General features: G+C 41.4%; 2 protein-coding genes across 3 annotated transcripts; one reads left to right on the top strand and one right to left on the bottom strand.

The window, feature by feature from the left end:
* Window positions 1-280: 280 nt before the first annotated feature.
* Window positions 281-21,360, bottom strand: cpda (carboxypeptidase D, a). Of its 2 annotated transcripts, none has more exons than XM_030393838.1 (21): window positions 20,561-21,360; window positions 19,335-19,582; window positions 14,440-14,582; window positions 14,172-14,341; window positions 12,536-12,942; window positions 12,263-12,454; window positions 11,441-11,608; window positions 11,037-11,146; window positions 10,732-10,834; window positions 10,205-10,347; window positions 9,107-9,276; window positions 8,686-8,988; window positions 8,273-8,468; window positions 7,946-8,081; window positions 7,630-7,776; window positions 6,887-6,985; window positions 6,729-6,793; window positions 6,307-6,438; window positions 5,970-6,155; window positions 3,691-3,793; window positions 281-3,198 (listed from the first exon to the last, which is right to left on the bottom strand). In XM_030393838.1, exons 1-21 carry the CDS (start codon window positions 21,208-21,210, stop codon window positions 2,972-2,974), a joined length of 4,098 nt encoding a protein of 1,365 aa, XP_030249698.1. In that variant the 5' UTR covers window positions 21,211-21,360; the 3' UTR covers window positions 281-2,971. The 2 variants fall into 2 exon arrangements, with proteins under 2 accessions (XP_030249698.1, XP_030249707.1); XM_030393847.1 differs by having other exon boundaries at window positions 6,729-6,790.
* On the top strand, window positions 4,310-5,889 carry LOC115567370 (uncharacterized protein C22orf31-like). The gene is made up of 2 exons (XM_030393859.1): window positions 4,310-4,568; window positions 4,719-5,889. The coding sequence occupies exon 2, from the start codon at window positions 4,728-4,730 to the stop codon at window positions 5,247-5,249; it is 522 nt and encodes a 173-aa protein (XP_030249719.1). The 5' UTR covers window positions 4,310-4,568; window positions 4,719-4,727; the 3' UTR covers window positions 5,250-5,889.
* Window positions 21,361-22,160: the final 800 nt, after the last annotated feature.

Below are 22,160 nucleotides of genomic sequence, written 5' to 3'. Positions count from 1 at the left end.
GACCTGTTTGACCCGTTTAGTCATCACCTCCATGCCTCTGTGTAAACTTTCTCTTGTTGCTTTCCTTCTTTAGGAATTTTTGTTTTATTCATGTTTTTGTTCCACACATTCAATCATCTAAAAAGAAATTCATAAACATACTGTACAGTGCAAAACATAACAAAGTGGATAGAGGGTCCCTTTAACATATACTTGTGATTCGTCATTGCTATAGTTATGTTATTTCTGAGCTAATCTGCCAATGAAGGTGAAACTCAAAATTAAAGAAAGGCCACATTGCAGACAAATGATCCCTTTATTACCCAATATATGGCTTTGAATTCTGACCCAGGGATTACATGTTTCCTCTTTCCTTCACTGTTGGACAATCGGTTTTCGACGAAGTGTCATAGAAAATGCCATCAGTGTCATATGTAACAAAGAAACGAGGAGTTGTGAGATGTTTTATTTCATTGTGTTTCATGAGTTTTTGTGCATATTCATGGTAAACATGAAGTGCACTTCCCATTCACAATTGGCAAACATTATTTACAGTTGATTCTAGTTCATATAAAATCTTCTCACCAACACTGCTTGAGCCTGGCAAACGCTCAACTTTCAAAATCCATACACACGCACTCACAGATACATTATAAGAAACATAACATACAAAACTGTCCCTTTGGACAGATATCAGGTTTAACATCACTGATGAGAGCTGCAAAGAATCTCTTCTCAAAGTAAATGAAAATCAAGGCAAATTCTTTAGTCAACATGTTTTATGTATGTGATGACAAACATGCATAGCAGTCCCAGTTTTTCACCTGATTTTAATGATCCAGTGCAAGAATTTGAATTGTTAGGAATGTATATTTTGACGTGACGAAAACCACAAGTTTGGTTCCTGGCAGTTCACCTGGTTTGCATGAAGATACTTGAAGTTAAATTCTGTGCCATGTTGGACATTTCAGCACAGGATAACAAACATATCACGTTTTGTTTTTTTTTTTCTTCTTGGAATAACTCACAATTTTGCTTCAGACTGTGACGTTACGTAAAACTGCTGGGTTAGCAATTCATCTGTAGCCTCCTTTTCAGCATCCCTGTCAACTGTCTGAAGTATATTATGCATCCTTGACGCTGCATATTAAACCTCAAAAGAATCAAGTCAAATTTCCAAGTATCTTTAAACTATTTTGGAATAGTCTCAATTTAAAAGGGTCCACATATTAGAATTCTTGCTGCTTTAAACAAGAGCTGCACAATTTGACACAATCTTTGCACAATTTTGCTGAGAAAACAAGGAAACTGGGTGACAAAACAGCTTTATAATGAAGTCTGTAGTGCTGCAGATGTCCTGCCTTACAGTTCTTTTCTTCAGAAGTAAGAAAGAATGTTTGGTACAGACCCCAACAAGTGTCACATCTTCATGATTTCAATAATTGTATGAAAAGTGTGATGCAAAAATCTGCCAAAATAAGCTCAATGTGATTTTTTCAAAAATGTTGCTCAGTCCCTTTTAGCTTCATTTCTCAATCAAATGGATTGTGATCTATACACCCTTTTTTCTGATGAGGTTGTAAAAGCACTGGACCTTTAAATCATGGTGATTGGGTGGTTCTGACATTGATTCATAGTGATCATTACCGGACGGACAAACCTGGAGCGATTTTTGCACTCAAAACATTTGTTTAGTGGGGGAGTTCACACTCACATCGAAATGAAAACAGGCTTGATATTCCTTATTGTGAGAAATAATAGATACGGTAAATGCACAAAAAGGGGCACCGACTCAATGTGACATGCAAGAAAGTCAGCAGCAACTTTCCATGTACAGACAGTTTGAAACCTATAGTGAAAACAAAAAACAGGAAAAATAATACATTCTTTTTATGATTACATATTCAGAGAGATTCGTAGTTTTATTTTCCTGGACAATGATATGGGACAATCCTTGCTTTCTAATTTAGTGCAAGTGACCTCCATGCATACATGAGAGCACCCTGCACTTACTGGGAAAGGGTTTCATTCAAGCATTTCATTGGTAACAGATTCTCCCTGATGCTTTAAAGCATTATTATGATTCTGGCCAACACATTGACTCACAGGAAAAATACAAAACTACTGAACCCAGGCCAGCCAGCCTTGAGTCATCTGTGCAGAAACAGTGCAACATTGGAACTCAGCAGTCCATTTATCATAATTTCTATCTTTTCCTACCACCTGAGTATAGGATGGATCAAATCCCAGCATGGACCGAATATAATCTATTCACCAAGTTGCTGCTTGCTGTCAAACACACACACTACAGTCCGAGTGGACTGTAAACTTTAAAGAGGCCAAGGCACAGTATTGGATTCAGTCTCTCAAAGGCTCGGACACTTCATCATGGCTACGCTGTCGTGGATAAAAGAAACGATTTCAATTTCCTAACTCAAAGCAGTATTGAAAGAAATGCATGATATCAGTGGGGAGATTGTGTGAGATTGAGCACTTTCATCCAGAGTTCATTACACATCCACTAACAAGAGTTTATTTGGACTTATCAGCTGTAGCCCCTCAGCCAGGCAGGACAGATAGTGGTCTAAAAAGAGCACTTTCGGGTGGCTCGGAAATGAAAAAAAGCTGCAGGATTCGAAACCTGGATGGATGAGGGCCACAGCGGACCAAGCTTCATCTTCTCTCTTCCTCGTTTTTTTTAAATGATCCTCTTTGTCTTCTTCTCCTGATCCAGTCAGGTAGAGATGGAGCAAAAAAAAAAAAAAAAAAAAAAAAACATCCAGCCCTTCAGTCCAGACACCAGCAGGATTTCCTTTTTGTTTTCTGAATTTAGTAGCACTCATAACTGAGTGACCCCTCAGAGCTTGTTGGTACAACAGAACAAAGTGTCTTTCAGCCCAGAGTTCAACCTGGTCCTTAGGCCAGGGGTTAAATTTAACAGGGAAATTAAAACAATAGTGAGCCACCAGTCGAATTAGTGCAACGCTTCACCTCAGATTTTGTTGGCATACAGTGTCTCCTCATCACTTTCGCTCTCATCCTGAAACTCATGGGCAAGCAGCGACTTCTTGGAGCCCATAGAGGTGAGGCGGATCTCGTCTTCATAATCGTCACGGTGTTGCCGCAGACGGTGGAAGCCGTCTTTTTGACGATTAGACTTAGCTGCGCACACGCACCAGATGATGCACGCTGTCACCACCAACGCTGTCATGGAAGCCGCTGGAAAGATAAAGATAAATGCACAAGTCAACTTGACAGCATACTACATACACAGTTTGTAGCTGGGAGAACATTGAAAGACTTGACATAATATAAACATTGCACTTCTCTTGTGCCAATGACGGATCCAGTGGGAAGAACAAGAATATTTCTAATACTGTGACTGCAATTTAGTTTGATGGCATACATTTTATTGATTTATTCTTATTAAAATCCGACACTTTGTTTCTCACGTTTGCATTCTGCCATGTAAAGTTTAACTTTACATTTTAAAAAAGATTACAGTAACAAAGCATTAAACTGTTTTTAGCAACATTAAATCAAAACAGATCAATATAAAACTACTAGGCTGGTATACACACAGTCACATCAAAGTAACCAAAATTTAAAAAAAGAAAAATCTATGTTAGTGGCTTAATTTTGATGCGGACAGATCACATGATGAATATAGTCTACACTCGTTACAATAGACCTCTTCACAGACATGCTCACCTGCACTGGCCACCACAAACTCTCTGGGCAGGCCGAAGATGCTGTTGTCCATGTCAAACTCAATGATGAGGGAGATAGCAGCTTCATAGGAAGACACCACCACCTGCAGCACAGAAAAACATTTTTCTATTAAATAAAACTGTCTTAGGAAGGCTTCCAGCAACATTCTTAAGAGGTATAAGTCAAAGATCAGAATCAAACTCTTTATTTCTATAATTACTTTGGGTGTGGTAGCCTCTGAATATAAACTGTTGCAAGGTAACATGTGTCCTAAAAGCTGTGGCAATGATTACTTGTTTCTGGAATTTCATTAACACTGATGAGAAAAGAACATTAGTGTGTTTTGGTGACTTGTGAAATTCATAAAATTGTGTTTTATGGCTGTTCTGTTTCTTACTAACCTTACTTCTTTACTAACGTCAACGACAAAAAGAAAAGAAATTCAGTTTTACCACATCATCTCATCCATTCTGCCTGTTTCTCCAAACAAAGCTTGAAGGCATTTGACTGTCTGCTGAAGCTCCCTACAGAGGTGGTGTCATTAATGACCTCATTAGAACGCCTCACCTGCAGGTGTGACTGCTTAGTATAATCTGCTGCAGGTTGTCTTGTATGTCCAAAATAGGATTTGAGCGGTGATGCAAAAAAATCTTAAATTACTCAGCTTATCTTCTGAGAGGTAGTTTCCAAGAAACTCAGAATTTACTTTTGGTAAATTGCTTGATTGTTCTCCACAGGAAGAGAAGTGCATCTAATTTATTCAGTTTATTTAAGCACAATTTAAAAAAATGAGGAAATTAGATTCAAAGCTTGTGAAACAAGGATTTCTATCCATGTGATTCAGCGATGTGGTCTGAACACACACCCAATGAGAAAGAGTAAGTGCTCCTCTTGATAACCAATCCTCATAATTTCTTTCTTCAGTAAAAAAAAAAATGCTTTGCTGCTTGTTTTGGGACCTCAAGTCAAAGGAGAACCTGAACAGAGGCATCCAAGTCAACTAACACTAATGTCACTTTAATTTCCAGAGGAACGAAATGCGTCCCTATGGTCTGAGGCAGAGCATTCGATGTCCTAAGAAATATGGGGAGACTATTAAGGAGAGAAAATACATGTTGTCCCCAACTAATGATTTGGACCTTGTATGTGAGAAGAGTGAGGCAGACCTCCAGAAACCTCTGGAGGACAGGTATATAAGGAATGCAGCTGTTCTTCCAGATCTCAACATGCCCCACAGCGTCCGAGCCCTAACTACTGAAGAGAGGACTGTGTCAGCTAGTCAGCCAGGACCTCTGATGATCCACGGCTTCACCATACCGGAGTACCAGCAGACGTATCACTCAGTGGTGGATCCCCTGCTCTTTAGTCCAAGCTCGAAGCTCGAAGCCTACAGTCTTGAGCTGGGACGTCACATTAAGGAACATCTGTTCAAAGAGCTGGCCTACCCCACGCTTCAGATTTCAGAACAGCCAAATGGAAAGGTGGAAGTGATAGAGAGATTTTGTGTGCTCCGTTCTACACCTTTTATAGACATAGACAGTAAAGGAGAACCACAATGATATTCTCCCACAGACTCTTGATGTACACTTTTTGTTTTCCTTGAATTGTTTAGTTGCTGAATTTACATTTCAAATGTTTCCTGAAGGGGGGGGGTCAAATCACACAAAACCAAAAAGCCCAAATCTGCAAAAGCTGGAATTATAATTGGTAGGTATCTGCCTAAACTGAGAAAGTAGGGCTACGCCATGAGGTAAAATATCTACTATTGAAAAGATTCTCTGATAGAGATATGATTCACAGTCATTTCTGATTCACAATTTTCACTGAAATAACTTCAATTAATGATGAACTGACATTTGTTGGGGGCTGTTTTATGATTAATTGTGCAGTCCTGCTCCAAAGTATCATCATTGTCATCATCATCAAATAATTTGTTTGAAAACCTGCCAACCACTTCAATAATTCAGTGTACTGTATGATCGCTCCCTGTTCAACTGAGCACATGTGGTTGCATCAGGAGCTCTTTCTGTTGCATAAAAATCTACATTTCAAAACCAGAAACTCTGAGCCTCTTATTTTACAATGCAATATCATCCCCAGATGCAGTACATGTATAGTCCTGAGATAAATAACATTTGAATTGTAAGATAATAAAAAATGTAATGAATTTATGAATAAATAAGACACTATAAATTGGATTTACTCCATTCATGACCATCTGCCTGAAAGCTAGCACACTGCAGGCCCACATAATACATGGTAGGTATTTAACAGTTTACCTCTTGTCGTTGTTGTTGGTAGCCATCAGCGACGGCTTCAATGTTGTGGTTGCCAGGGGCCAGGAGTGCATGGAAGTATCCGCCCTCTACGGTAAAGACTCTCACTCCCCCATTCAGTACAATGATCGCCCCAACAATAGGCTTTCCACTCTTGTCCCTGACCACACCACGCACCCCTTTATGGACCTAGATAGGTAGAAATTTAGACAAAAATTAAGGATATATAATGATAATAATCTTAAATATCTAAAATAAAATTGGTTAAAAGTACACAAGTCACAATTGTTAAAAATGTCCATTAAACGTCTCCATGTTGTGCTGATAATAAACACCATACCTCCACCAACATGCTGAGGAGAGGCTTTTTGTTCTCAGCCCAGAGTGTAGCCAGCTGCTCCGCAGGAGGGTACAAACAGCAGCCAGTATACACTGTGATTTCTGGACAGTGACCAAAGTCCATACTGAAGTCCTGGGAAGACAGGTAGACACAAGATGACACATGAGGCAGTACTGGAGCAGAGGCCCATTTCTGCCTTTGCTTTACTACTCAGTTGATTTGACAGATATCTCTAAATTAACATTCAGCATCTCAAAAGTGTTCTACAAGCTGTCAGTACACAGCATTTTGCAAAACTAAACCCAAAAATGAAGTGAGCTTTTTCCTTTCAGTTCATATGATAAAAACACTACGTAGTGCAGCCTGGAGACCATTTTGACTGCAGCAGCTGCTATCACAGACATCACTGTGGAGAGACTAACCTTCATGCTCCCCATGTGACTTAGTCTCTCTGCTGCCCTCATGACTCCATCTGGGATGTTGCCTACTGAGCAACAGAAAAGTTCCATGTTTTTCAACCGCTTTCATCTCATTAATGACCAATATAACAAGAATTATTCATATTACTTAAATCACATACTCTGCCCATTATTTGAACATCCAGTCTCCCCGAGGTGCATCTTGGGGTGGTTGTTGGCATAAACACTTGCCAAGTACTTCAATGTGCCTTCATTTTCAACTGGAAAAAAAATAAAGATTAAATAAAACCACACAGCCACATTTAGTACTATCAAGAAATGTTTAACAGCAATCAGTGTTGAGATGGCGGATCATTTGTTCAAAGCTTGGAAAACTACTATTATAAAATGAAAAGTTGAGAGGAGAAGGCTGTCCATGCTGTGACTACTCATATTATTTAAAACAAAAACAACAGTCAAGTGCATGTGGAGCACAAGAACAAAGCTGACTACTCACACTAGTTTTGTAGCTTTATCAATATCGACTAATTTTCCATCCTTAATCACTCCCCTTAAAAGGGTGCAATCTCACTGCGTTGCCTTGTTTGTTAGTGGATAAATGAGATCCTCAGAAAGAAAGGAAATCACAGTTACTACCACCAGCTGGTCTAGGAGCTTGTCCTGGATGATGGTCAGTGCAGGGCTTATCATTTTTTATTATTTTACAAGGTGTCTTGCTAACTAACTAAAACAACTGGAAAAAGGCACTTCTCACTGCAAAAATTGGGCTGTCTGGTCAGGCCCTTATATGTTTAAAATCAGTCAATATGTCAATATTCTTAAAACTATATTACCTGAAAAAGCAGATTCTTTTTGTTGATTTTTGAATAAGTATTCAAAGCAGCTTTCTGCATAGTGGTATTACCAGACTGAACAGGCTTGTCGTAGGGGTAGGTAGCAACAAGGGCCCCTCCATCAAGGGCTACAGACAGAGTGTAGCTCTTGTCCAGAATCAAGTCCATCATCGCTCTGGTCTCAGGCTGACTCTCTACAACACGCTGAGATGCATTGCCTAGAAAAGGAAGAAAACAATTTTATATAATCTATGGCAATTTATGTACCCATGTATAATCAATGACATGTCCTTGTTTCTTTCACAAAAAAAAAAAGTTCTTTTGTCTTCGTGTTAGTGTCTCTGTGCCTCAGTTTAACTGAACATAAAACAAATCCATACAACTGACCAAAGAAATCAGTGTCCAGATCCTTGCCATGAGCATTGGCCAAGCCCTGGGTGGAGGTGCACTGCTTCTCAACGGACTGTTCTCGCCCATCCGGGTTGATGGAGGGCACGATGACAATCCGAGTCTCATTGACAAGCTAGGGAAGGGAAATAGAGAACCATATACTTTATCTACTAGGACTGTGTAAAACAAGATTACACAACAGACTGAACCTAGTTGCAGATGTGAAAGAGTGCACATTTCTCAGATTTCTACTTTTGAAAGGGTTCAAGTTTATACATACAGGATATAATACAGTGTATTTTCTAAAGTGGTCCTAAGACTCACCCTGGTGATGACTGGGTTCTTCCCATAGTTGATACACAGGCAGGCAGCAAACTCCAGCAGCAGCTCTGTGCCCACTGGGGCATTGCCATGGATCCCTGCCACAAAACGGATCTTGGGCTCAGATGGTTCAGCTTCCTCTGGTTTGTTGGAGATTTCAAGAGCCAAAATGGTTCGAAACTCTACACTTTGACCCAAACTGGACATAGAAGAGAAGAAATCAGCAATAAATGTCAGGATTAGAAGATAAACTGAAGTTATGAAACACAGAGCAGATGTGGCTCGCATTGATCATGGATTTACATTTGGCATACAAACGATATACAGATATGATGTCAAACATTAATGTACCTGTAAAAGGAAATTATGTTGATTGATTCAAATATAGGGCTTGGGGAAATATCAAGTCTCCCTACCTGTGTAAAGATGTAATTTGGGGAAAGTTAAGAGTGAGACCTCTCAGGAAGGCGGACAGCTCTTTGTAACGTTGATAACGGAAGATTTTTTCTGTGGCTGTGTCCCTGACCAACTTCTCCAAACCCTGGCCTAGAGAGAGGTCCTTGATTAAGCTCTCAAACTCCTTCTCAGATGGGTTCTTGGTGGGTTGGGGGCCCTCGATTGGCTGGCCATTAGAGTCTGAGTGTACACGGGTAAGTCTGAAGTCCACCACTTCCACTCCATCCTTTTGGACTGTGGCGTAGGTCCTCACAGATTTATATCTGGACAGAGAAAGTTAATTATAGCTCTTGAAATGAGGGAAAGTAACCACAGGGAAATGTATGGAAACATCATGGTAATTTCTGTTTGTTCTTTCTTTTTAAAAATTCCAAATCTCACCCATGGGCAGAGGCAGTGATGGAGTAAGTCCCAGGGACCAGCAGCCTCCAGTAGTCTCCAGTATGAGCTGTGGTGACGTTGTGGTCTATACCCTCCACACTAATGGTGGCATTGGGAATTCCTGTACCATCCCTGCTGTCAGAGACAGTGCCTTTTATTCCATGGTGGACCTACAAAGGCAGATTATCATGTAAATGTAAGTAGACGCAATACTAGCCGTTTTTAAAACAGCCTCTCCGCATTATCTCCGGAGCAGTGGTTCGGCAATTCTCTGCTGATGGTGATTCACACAGAGTGCTCCTAAAGAGGCGTGGCAGTACACGTCATGTTGATGACGTCGGTGTCTCCCCAGGTGTTCCCCTGTTAATCTAAACCCGCGGACAGTTTATAATCATAAAGATGCTGTTATAATGTGTAGTGATTGAGATCCTGACCCACCTGGTAAGTGACAGAGTTAAGTTTTTCGCGCTAAATTACATAATCACCATCAGTAAACAGGACGCTGTCTGACTCCCTCACTCGCGGGGATGGAGGCTGTTTTCTGGGGGAAAGTTCGGTGAAGTCTCGGTCCGGAGAGCTGACGGTCGCAGTGATTTATTTTCATCACAAACACTCGGTGAGTTAAAGTTTTTTGCCGGTGACAGACGCTGTTTTTCGGGCAGAAATGTGACGAAGAGTCGGTAGGACAGACACTTCTCCACGTACAGCTGTGGTATTTGTTTTCCTCATATAAGTTGCTAAAGACAGTTACAGTTACTACGTTACTTTTGTTGTTCATGTAACGTTGCTCTGTGAGACATTTCTCTGTATTTAGTTGAGTGAAGGACCTGTGTAGTTATCAGACTGTCAGACCGACACGCCCTCGCTCTGCACCTCCGGATTATCCGTTCACACTGGGACGGCTCACCAATAATGCGGCCCTGATACTACCTCCAGAGGCGGAGCGAAATTTCCCCCCTCTCCGCATCCGAAACATTCACACAGAGGAGGGTGCGGAGAATTGCCGCAGGATCTCCGCATGCAAACGGCAGTGTGAAAGAGGCTACTGAGTAGAGTGAGGAGGAACTCCAGGTTCATGTTAAGATTTGTGTTTATCACCTGGTGTATAAACTGAAGCAAGGATCGTCGGTTTTGTTCCCAGTATTGTGGCAGGTCCCTGGCCAGAGGGTACTTCACACAGCCCAGCTCGATGGTCACCTCAAAACAGTTTGTGTTTAAATAGTTCCAGTCCTGCATGCCACCTGGAGAAGAAAAAGATGAGTTTAGTCATGAAAGCTTCAATTTAAAGCCGCTTCATTATGTGCAGAATACGTCTTGATTTCAATTCTTAATCAGAAATCACTTGAAAAGAATAATTAAATTCAAAAGCTCTGACTCAAATCAAACCCTTTTTACAAAATATTCAATTTGCAGACAAGCCAACTGACCAAACTTGTGCATAAAACATAAACATCAATCTAAGTTTCAAAGTTTGACATGTGGGAAAACTGTATTTTCTCAATCGAAATAACTTTCCTAATTACAAAGCAAAAAACTGAAAATCTCTACAAGCCTCGGTTGATCTCCTGTAAAAAACAAAATGAATGTGGTGAGGAACAAAGGAGGGTGAAAAAATGCAGGCATACCAGGAACATTGTACCACTGGGCACCGTTGGTGATGCCCTCCTCAAAATATTCATCAGGGTAAAGTTCCTCACAAGGGTGTCCATTGTGCATCAGAGGATTCTCCTGCACACACATCACACACAAGTTAGAACTCAACAATGAGTACTTTTGTTGTCATGTTTTCAAACCTTTTCATCTCCAGTCATTTCATCACTGATTTCACAAAAAGCCAATGGCTTTTGTCAGCCCTAATTTTGTTTTCAGTTACACCATGAAACCACAGGGAGACATTATTCAAACCTGCAGACATGCGGTGTCCGTTTACCTGTGAGTAGGCCCGAGAAACCTGCTGAAAGACTTTGTCATCAGGTGACTGACTGTACTGAGATAACCCTTTTTTGTCATCATCATAGGGGTAGTTGACAACCAAGGAACCTAGATTCCACAACACAGAGATACAAATGAGAAAACCAGTTAAAAACAAAAAAAAGTTTATTTTGTATTTTGTCTGCCAAGGACTTTATTTCCCCTTTGTTGCTAGTATCAAATGAGGTATCGAGTATAGTTTTTTTAATCCAAGAACAACAAAATAACTTGCATAAGAAAAAACAACAAAACATGTAAAGACATAAACAACATATAAAACTGCAAACATGATAAACAGACTATCCTTATTAAAAAGGTGACAGTGGCACTGAAAGATTGCAATTTTGGGCCCTAAAAGCTTACCTCCATGTAGGTTGGCCGACAGGACGAAGGGGTTGCCCTTAAGCCAGTTCATTACAGCCACAGTCTCTGGCTGTCTGGGCTCTGTGATGGTGGCAAACTGGTCGGGGAAGTTACGATTCAGGTCAAAATTGTTGCTGTTGTTGCGCCCTTTGGTGCCCTTTACATCACCTGTGAGGAAATAAGTGCAAATGTTGAGTTATGCATCTGTAACCACGGCAAATTTCTGCTCAAAGATGTCTACATTCTCATCGCCACCTCCTCTATACTTCCTGTTACACATCAGCAATGGTTATCAGCTAAAAGATTGTGGTACATGATAAGTAGCACATGTTTTGTGAAACTTCCACATACTTAAATAGAATCAATACAGGCAAAATGGTCTGACTATAAGGTAAATTGATTGCAATGATAATAATTGCAAAGTAAATGAGAAAAACAGCCTAAATGCCGAAAATAACACAAATTTAAAAAAAAGTGTGAAGTCTATGTGTAGGAAACACTGTATTGCCTATTTCTTTGTGATTAATTAACATTTCCCCTTTATATGAAAGTGGTCTGGTCACTTTGCAGCTCTGTCTTTGCTGTAAGTTTGAGAGCTTTCTTGGTGGCATACAGAGCAAACGAGGGCTGTTACTCAAGTGATCAAATTACCGCTCAGGTATTGTAACTTTACATCTATTCTCATGTATCCAAAGCTATAAATGAAATGCCTGTGTGCCATATATACCAAAATACTTGCCATAATGTTACGAGCCTTACTTTCCTGTGCAGGTAGTGTTACTGTATTGTTGCCTGAGTAAGAGCTTCTTCCCTTTCTCTTACCTTCATTGGATGCCTCATAGCCATCTGGGTTCATAGAGGGCATGATGTGAATGCGGGTATTGTTGACCAACTTAGTGACCTCCAGGTCAGTACCATAGTTACGGCACAGGTACTCAATGAGGTTAAGCATTAACTCTCGACCCACCACTTCATTACCATGCATGTTGGCCACATACTTAAACTCTGGCTCACCTGATGAGGAAACAAAAAAAAGACATGAATTACAGGAAAAACAAAGGAAGTAACTACGTTAAGTATCTGTGTCAGACATACCGTGCTCATGGACTGTGGGGTTGTCTGAAATGACCATCACATAGAGTTCCCGCTGTTCCACAGAGCGGCCGACTGAGTACAGATGGACAATAGAGGGGAACTCGCTGCTGTACTTGCGTAAGAACAGTTCCATGTCTGCGTAGTTGTGGTGACGGAATACCTGGGGCTGGATGGGCAGGTGTTCAGGCAATGGAGGGCTGTTTCCCTCAGAAGGATACACCCGGGTCTGGGTGGAGTTAGAAAAGTTGGCGCTGGTAGTGGTGGGGATGTTTGGTTCATCGGTGGATGGTATGGAGTGTGTAGTGGTGCTACCTGCAGCCTCACTGACCACAGGTGCTAAGGTAAAGTTACATTCTGTGGCTTTGCCCTCCAAGACCTGGACACTGTAGACTGTCATTGATGTGTACCTGTTGACATGAAACAAGTTCAGTGTTTCCCAAAGGTTTTTGAGGACTTTGGTAGGTAGACCTCTCACTCTGAAGGGGTGTCGGAAGGGATGTAAACTTTTTATTTGCCAGTAGTTGTTTATCTGTCAGTCTGGTACAATTTGAGAACAAGATTAAGAGGCTACATCATAACATGAACATAAGTTCAGCAATAGTCCAGAGTTTTACTTAAACCTTTACTGGGTGACTGAAGAGTCATTGTTGTTTTGAAATTATGGGCACCAATGAGGATTTCCGTCATGCAAATATTTTCTTGACTGTCTGGTTAAGACAGGAGGTTGCTGCTGGAAACATCAAGTTTAATTTTGTGCATGTGTATGTCAATACATGGTGCATGGCGCGTTGCCATTTATAAAAAAAAAAAACATAATAAAAAGTTGTACTGTATTCTAACATTTGCCAGGCACAGTGTCACAGAACACAGCACTGGAAGTGGCTTAAAGCGAGACACTGACTTTGACAATAGCAGGGAGGTTGAGCACATATGGCTCTGCTCAGACTGTGTGTGACTGACTGGGAGTGAGATGCTTTGCATCGTTAGAGATCTTTAATTATAAGAAGTGTGAAAATATTTTTGGTAAGAAACTGTGGTGGAAACAATGAGACAGACTGCCATAGTATAGGTACATAAACACTGCATACTTCAGGACTTCACTTCCACCTTCAAATAACCAGGAAGTAGCATAATTAGACATCACAGATGCCATAACATAAAAACATCAGTCCTTTAAAGGTGGGGTGAGTGATTCTGCATAAAAATGGTTAATTATTGTTGCTGATCATCAAATACCATGCCCTGAGAGTGAGAAATATAAACTATATTTCTCCTGAATCACTCACTCCAGCTTGAAGTCTCTGTACCAGGAAGTCTTTCACCAGTGAACTTTCAGTTCAGTGACAAAGAGGTGCTCTGACACTCCAAAGAGGAAGTAACTGATATTGTGTTTTTCTTCAGTACATAATGGAGACCTCGAGACAGAGCTTCATTGTCTTATAGGGTGAAGGGGCAGATTACAAATTTTGCTTCATTCATTGTGATCTGGCAACAAGCAGCCAGTTACACACCGCTCACTTGTCTGTCATTGGTCACTGTCTCGAAATTTGAAACCTGACTTTTGTTTCACTCTTTAATGTATAACCTCTATTAATGAAAACCTGCTTAATCATCGAAGGTTAATGGTGATACTCACCCTGTAGCCACAGCTGTGATGTCGTATGTTCCTGGGAGCAGGAGGCGGTAGTAGTCCCCATATTTTCCTGTGGTCAAGTTGTGGCGAATGCCTGTCACCACAATGCTGACATTCGTGAGAGCTGCTCCATTTAACGCCTCTTTCACGTAGCCACGGACACCTATATGGACCTGGAAGACATCAGTAATGTAAATACCGAGGACGTGTTTTACGATTACGGTATATTACTTTTGAATTAATAAAAAAAAAAAAAAACAACACCCTTTACCTTTTCGATATAGGCTACCAGAGATTCCCTGTTCAGATCCCATTCATTGTGGAGCTGAGCAGTAGGAGGATATTTGCAGCAGCTCAGCTCCATGGTGATTTCCAGACAGTTTCCATAGAGGTAGTTGTAGTCCTGCATCCCTCCTAGAAAACAGGCCAGCAATGTAATAATCCAGTAATGCTAAAGATGACATAACACATTCAATCATATGTTATACAAGAGAGAAGGATGTGTCTCAATGCAGGAATAACAGGGCATAATCATATAGTAAAATCTTATCTATGCCCTACCTCTCTATATACGACCCTCACTGGTGCAAGGCCAATTGACTGACAAAGAAAGAAGCTTTGTCTGGAAAGGCTTGAGTCTCTTCAATGCCACAGTTTCAAGATGGTGTATAATGTGGCAATAAGCCATGACAGGTGCAGTTTGCCAGTCAACCCCCCCCCCCCCCCCCAAGTAAGGCAAACAGAAAGATACACAGGAGAGCCGGCTGTTCGGCTGGCCGTCCCACTGGAGCGACAGCAGGAGGGTTGCCATGACTGCCTGCTGGGTGTCTACAGGAACCCAATCAAACAGCCACTATTTGCCACTTTGTAGCAGTCAAAGTGAAAAGACTCACGCAGCAACAAACAGTGACAAATAACTTCTGCAAAGCAACCAACAACCAACCAGTGTCAATGAGGAAGACATGGACCAAACCACAACAGATAACTGCAACCTATTTTAATAAATTCTCACATATGGTGCTGGACTATCAATAAATAAAGTGTAAGACTGACAATTCTACCGCTTTTGCTGACCATGTGGTTAAAATACCAGACATTCATACCAACTGTCTGTGATGTTGAAATCCTCATCAAAGTCATAACTGACTGGACTTGAGACAGTGCAATAAAGAAAATTACAATTCTTCCCTTACAAGCTAAGAAGAAATGCTCTAGTATGTGTATGTGATGTGGTATATGCCTTGGCTCTGAGGGCAGGCGTACCGAAATATACCCTCGACCACAAACACAGAGGTCTGTCCGAGTCATTCCCGGTCAAGCCACAGCTGTTCGGTCTGGAACTTAGGGAGGGCAACTGTCTGCCAGGTCATTCACTGGAAACTGTAAAGAGCAACTTCGGAAGACATGATAAACTCTTAACAGCTACTGACAAGATTCAGATTTTCTTATTCATTGTCAGAACAGATAACAGATTTAATTAATACAGAAGGGGCATCCCCATGTATGCCCTGGGGTAATCCATCAATGGTAAACTTTTGGGTATAAACATTAGCAGAGAGCCCCGCCCTCTGAGCTTATTTTGAAAGTGTGTCAGGGTAATTCATCAGAGGTTTTACCCCTGTGGTGGCAGCTGTTAATGATGAGCAAATAACACCAGAGAAGAGCTCTGGAAATCTTTACCTGGCCCCAACAATGTGACAAACAAACCAAAGCCCTAAAAAGCCTTTATGTCCGGGTCATAAGACGTTAGGCGTCATCACGTGTTGAGTTACTTTAAGCAGTTTGAACTGAATCAAGCATCGCTCACGCAAAGTAAACACCTCCCACATGCTGATAAAGCATGACAAACACAGTCAGACTACCGGGGCCCCAACCTTAAATATCCTGTCTATGTACCGGATCCAGCGACACACCCTGAACTTAGCAGGAAACCACAGGCCAGATAATGAAGCCAAAATCTGGTGAAAGCACAGGGATGTTTAGAAGAAAGGATAACTTCAAGGATTTATAGCTTTTTTTGTGCAATGAAAAATACCCCTTGAGCATTTCTTTGATGAGGAAGAGGAAATTCTACTAAAAAAAGTAAATACTGTCATGTGACAGTCAGCAGTTGCTATCGGAGGTCAGCGTTCACAGGCACTCTGAGGCCTCACATTATCACGGCAATACAGCTGTATTTCCATACAGTAAAATTATATTCTAGACCTTGTTCTCTTGCATGTCTACAGACAGTGACGAGTATCTTTCAACACACACAGGATTACAAAAACCTAGGCCTTAAGATATGAACACATGACCCAGAAACAGCTTAGACTTTGAATACAAGAAACATTACGAAGCAAAGTGGACACAACTCAAGAAAAACATGCAACTGACAATATGCATTTTTAACAACAGCAAAGTGCTCTAGTTATGTGCTGACGGTTACAGTTCAAAAGTAAACGATGCTCTCTGAGGCTAGACTGCGCCAAAAGATTATGAGTCCAGATAACGTGTTATGCTGAATCATTATTTCAAGCCCTGACTGCCACACAAAAAACCTCCTGTCCCTGACTCCTGGTCCTGGCCTTCTGCCTGGGTCACTCATTATGTCACTACAATGTCCTGGCCGGTGGTTCCATCATCTGCCATTAGCCCAGATTTAGAAGTGACATTTCATCCACTCAGATGTCACAGACAGATACAGGCATTGTCCATTCGTCTGATTAACACTTTTTTTTATCTGGACAGTATTGCTGCTAAAAGTTTTAATAACTAGCTTCTATTACAGCCAGAGGTTTCTCTACCAGAACACTAAATGTTTTAGTTGAGAAACTGCAGCAGCAAAATAGGTATTCTTTAATTAAAACAGCCATTTATTTTCTCCCTGTGCTTGTAGTTTTCTGAATGCAATTAAAGCCAATATTTACAAAAGAGTTTGTGCTGATGGCTTCGGTAATGATTACAATCTCCAGTTCCTTCAGATGTGTGACATGTAATGACAAAATATCACATCACAGTGAGCTGCAACAGGGACAAATGATTATTTTTTGAAGAAACCTAAAAATATGAGTCAGTTTGACTGCCTACATTACAAAAACTTTGGGGGAGGATGAAGATAAACACATTGGAACAGCTTAAAATAAATTACTTTTGCTTCAGCCTGTAGAGTTCTCCTCTTGTCCTGATTGATCAATAAATACAACAATAGAGTCAACTGAATTTAATGACCCAATTATTATTTGTGAGCAAAAAACTGGTACCTGCACATGGAGTAGCTGGCACCACTAATGAAATCAGGAAATATACACACTAAACATCTGACACGTTTACCAAAGGAAACAAGATAAGAAAAGCACAAGAGCAAACAATGTGCTCATGTGCAGGCTAATCCATGGGAAATCACAAATTGGAAGAAAGACCACCCTTACATGTAATTTACTACAACAAAGCGAATCTCAACAGGAAAAGCAGTGTGGTAACCTGAAGCTGCAGACACTGACATCACCACCTCATAGCCCGTCGCACAAAACAAAACAAAAGTGTGCTGATCAAGTTTCTGCACAAGTGATGTGAACAGAGCTGATTCTGAACCCGAATGAAGAAGAGATCACTAAGAAAAATAAACCAGCCTCTAACAGAGAATGTTGTTACATACACCTTACATATGAGTCAGAGGATTTAATCCGACGGACCACAGGGTTGAATGTGCCGACAGTGTAAGGTGCTCTTCTGTCCTCAGTTTTTTTTATTATTGGCTTTGACATACAAACTCAGGAAGTCATGCACATTTTGAGCTGAAATGTTTTTCAGTGTTTTGAGACCTTGCAAACCCAAAACTAGGACACACTATTCAGTGCTTCAATGACTGAAATATTAGGAGACTGAAATTAGTTTTGTTCCGTTCCAATGTTGAGTAAGAAGAACAAGTCTGCTCCGTTCTGTTCTACAAACCTGTACACCGTGCAGCCATAAGAACAGTATGTGCACATTAACAATGAACTTTGGATTCTAACTGAGCTGATTAGCTAAAAGAATAACTGGAATCCACCTCTAAGTGTTTTGATGAACAGAACTATTCAGCTGCTTTATTACGTGTGATCTGCAGTGGGAGAAACCCTGTGCATGACAACAGCCTCAGCTGTGCTACACCAAGTGTAAAAGGTACTGTAATAGTTTGTTGGTGCATCTTCTCAAACAGGTTGTATCATGTGCACGTTACTCGTACAAACCCACATACGCTGCATACAGGCCAACAATAAGAAGTTACATTCTTGGCCCTCAGATGGGGAGATATCAAGCAGCAACAGAGGACAGACCAGCTGTGTTTAAACATTGGCTTGGTGGGAAGAGGGCATGACAGAAAAATGTTGAGAACCACTGGTTTAGACCATCACTACAAACTAGGCATGCCCTAATTCAATTCTAAATCAACATTCAATCAAAATAAGTTTTCGTTTTAGTTCCTCTAAATAAAAGTATAAGCGATTCTTCCAACAATTTTCTTTAGGGCACATCAAAAGTAAATAAACAACACTTCTAAGACAATACAGCTAGCTTCCCAGTAGCCTGCAGCTGCATTTCCAGACACTTATCCTTTGTCTTAAGACAAACAACTGACCGGTACCAAAGGAAACTCTAATGAGATGTTGGGTTTTTCTTTTTTTAGATATCCTTTAATTATTTGTTTAGGAAGGGGGTTTTCCACTTGCTACCAAACTGTGAGGGTAGGTGAGGGTGAGGAAAGTCGAATAGTGGTTCAAACCTTTCTATCTAAGAATTAGAAAAATGTAAGTTGTCAGCAATTGTGACGCCCCTCCTACAAACACATTAAACAGCTCTGTTTGCCTGCTGTCTACAACAAAAATAAAACTTCAAGCACATAAGAAAACAATGACTGGACAAGCTTCCCTCTTACACAACAATAGGTCTTCATTCAAAGACACAACCCGTCAATTCCTCTTGGCCATCCCCATGGCAACACACAGCCTTAGTGTCTCACTTCAAGGTATTAGTAGATGTTTTAGGTCTATAACAACAAGTGAGAAGGCTCACTGATGTCCATATGACACATACAGTATAGAATGAGACCAGGATGAACTCTGAAAATGGACTCCAGCTCATATCCTCCGCTCTCAACTACAATATCAAAGTCAATAAAACCAAATTTAATATGCATCGTCTTACCAGGCACGTCATACCACTTCGCCCCATTGGTGATCCCATCTTTAAAATTTTCTTCCATGGCTTCGGGGCAATTCGGCTGACCAGTCTTCATCACAGGGTGGTTGCTGGAATACACCAGGGCCAAGTATCGAAACAGACTGTCGTCCTCCGACTGGCTGTAGTGTCCCTCTTGCTGGTGGGAGGCTGAGTCATCAAAAGGGTAGCTGGCAACCACAGTGCCGCCATGCAGGTTCCCTGACAGCACGAATCTACAGAGACAATTAAAGATTATAGATGCAGTCTTCAATAATCAATAAGAATCATATGAGCCTCGGGCTAACTTAAGAAAGCGTTTTGTTTTGTGTGGAGTCTGTACCCAATCTCTGACACTAGAGTTGCTTTCGGGATGTCGTCATATGTGAGAATTCTGTAAGCGTTATGTAGAAAAACTGAAGTCTTGTCCTTTCGAAAGGTTATGCAGAGACAAATCTGCAGAAGGGTCCCAATGAATAACAAATACTATAAAGAAATGTGAAGTTGCTTAGAGGGAAATTCCCATTGTTCACAGCATTAAACCTCAGCAGTCAGCACACAAGACGTTTGCTCTTGCTGACGTGATTATGAATCACAACCTCCGTCAACCCCTGAGGTGAAAATAAAGACGGAAAAGGAGTTACTCATTGACACAAATACTTGCAAAGCCAGGGCTGCAGTTAACGACTATTTTCACCAACAATTGATTTGGCTATATTTTTTAAAAATATTTTTGGGGCATTTATGGCTTTTTTGGATACAGTAACTATAATCATCATTTCCAATTAATCTGCAAATTATTTTCATGATTAGTTGGTTAAAACAACAAAGAGTCCAAAAACCCAAAGACTCTTCATTGACTGTCATAAACAACTTAGAAAAACAGAAAATCCAGACATTTAAGAAGCTGGAGGCAGCAAATGTTTGACATTTTTGCTTGAAAAATGACTGAAAAATGGTTGGCAACCACTTTTCCTCCTCGTAGTTGCAGGTTAATTTTCTATACATTAACTGGTGTTTTCAACTATGCTCCTCTGTGAAACTCAGTCTCACACTCCATCACATCTGCTCCCTCTGAGGTCCTTATAAAGAGGACTGACAATTGAGTTTCTCATCGACAGACGATGTTTTTTCACTCTCCTGCACTCTGAGACACTAAAAGGTGTTACTGAAGCCTCTTTCTACGACATCACTACAGCTCCGAGGAGACTCACTTTTTCTCCTGGATCCACCTGATCACAGCCATGACCTCTGGGACACTGCTTGAGTTGACAGTAGTGCCATCGAACTGGTCGGGAAAGCTCCTGTTGAGGTCCACATCGTTGGCATTGTTCCGGCCCCTGTTCTCACCGCTGCAGTCCCCCTCCACGGACTTCTCAAAGCCGTCCGGGTTCATGCTGGGCATGATGTAAATATCCGTGTTGTTCACCAGCTCAGAAATACGCGGCTCCTCCGCATATTTAGTCAGCAGATGCTCCACCAGGTACACCAACACCTGCCTGGACACGGTTTCGTCGCCGTGCATGTTCCCGACGTATTTGAATTTGGGTTTCCCCGGTGAGTCTGTGTTTGGGTCCTGGGTGATCCGCATCACCCAGAGCTCCCTGCCTTGCACAGACCGACCTATACTCGACAGGTTAGCTATGTGAGGGTATTTCTGCGCTAATGCCTGTAAACGCCCTGTTAGCTCTACATAATTGTAGTATTTGTTGTAAGTTTCTACCGTACCCTCCGTCGAGGGGCTGACGCTTCGTGTCCGGCGCAGCCTGGCGTCACCGGGGGAGAAAACAAGAAAGAGAAGAAAGGCGAAAAGTGACACCCGTAGTTTCGGCTTCGTCGAGAAACGCTCCCAGATGTGTACCATGTTGATGTATCTTCTACTTCCAAACCATTCGGACTTTCAAATTAGACCACAAACGACAGGGTTGAATATTTCATGGGTGTTTGTCTCCCCAGCGACAGACGTATCTTTGCTGTCAGAGCCAGTCTGGCCCGCCTGGCCTGCTCCCTTCTACTTCCGTTCATTCCGTAGGGGGCGGGGCTCCGTGATGACGTCTATCACGGGTGGGTGGAGGAGACATGTTTTTTTCTTTTTACCTTTTTGCTCAAACATACAACATACAAAATATACAACAGCAACAATACCAAATGCTCTTTTTTTTAAATAGTGCATTTAACTGCTCTCAAGTGCAAACATGCTTTATTAAGTGACTGTATGATGATTAATGTTATTATTATTATTTACTATTTACATGAGGTGCAATAGTGCATTAGACAAATACATAACAGCGACATAGGACAGCATCCAAAAGGGCAACAGAGGTGATCAGTTCAGTCTGTCAGCGTTGAGGAGTCGTTTGGCCTGGGGGAAGCTGTTTTGTAGTCTGGCAGTGACGGACCGTGTGCTTCGGTACCTTCTGCCAGATGGAAGGGGGGAGAAAAGTCCATGTTAGGGGTGGGTGGGGTCTTTCACAATGCTGGTTGCCTTACGGATACAGCATGTGGTGTAAATGTCTGAGATGGAGGGGAGAGTGACTCCGATGATCTTTTCAGCCATCCTCACCACTCGCTGCAGGTTCTTGTGGTCCAGTCTGGTGCAGTTTCCGACCCAGGCAGTGATGAGAACCAGAGAATGAGTCTGAGGATTTAAACGGACCACAGGGTTGAATGTGCTGTCAGTGTAAGGTGTTCTACTGCTGTCCCACTTTTATTGTTATTATTGTCATTGACACACAAACTCAGTAAGTGGTGCACATAAAGCGATTACAGTTTTTCAGTGTTTTGACACCTGGCAAACCCAAAACCTAGGACACA

This window comes from Sparus aurata, chromosome 2, assembly GCF_900880675.1.
Source record: "Sparus aurata chromosome 2, fSpaAur1.1, whole genome shotgun sequence".
NCBI classification, from domain to species: domain Eukaryota; kingdom Metazoa; phylum Chordata; class Actinopteri; order Spariformes; family Sparidae; genus Sparus; species Sparus aurata.
This window is presented reverse-complemented; position numbering and strand designations above follow the sequence as displayed.

Excerpts from the sequence above, each read along its gene's own strand:
- LOC115567370 (XM_030393859.1), top strand. The coding sequence starts at position 4,728 with ATGCGTCCCTATGGTCTGAGGCAGAGCATTCGATGTCCTAAGAAATAT.
- cpda (XM_030393838.1), bottom strand. The coding sequence starts at position 21,210 with ATGGTACACATCTGGGAGCGTTTCTCGACGAAGCCGAAACTACGGGTG. Across the intron at positions 19,583-20,560 it reads AGGTGGATCCAGGAGAAAAA|ATTCGTGCTGTCAGGGAACC; the intron begins GTGAGTCTCCTC and ends TTGTCTCTGTAG. Across the intron at positions 7,777-7,945 it reads TCTGGACACTGATTTCTTTG|GCAATGCATCTCAGCGTGTT; the intron begins GTCAGTTGTATG and ends TTCCTTTTCTAG.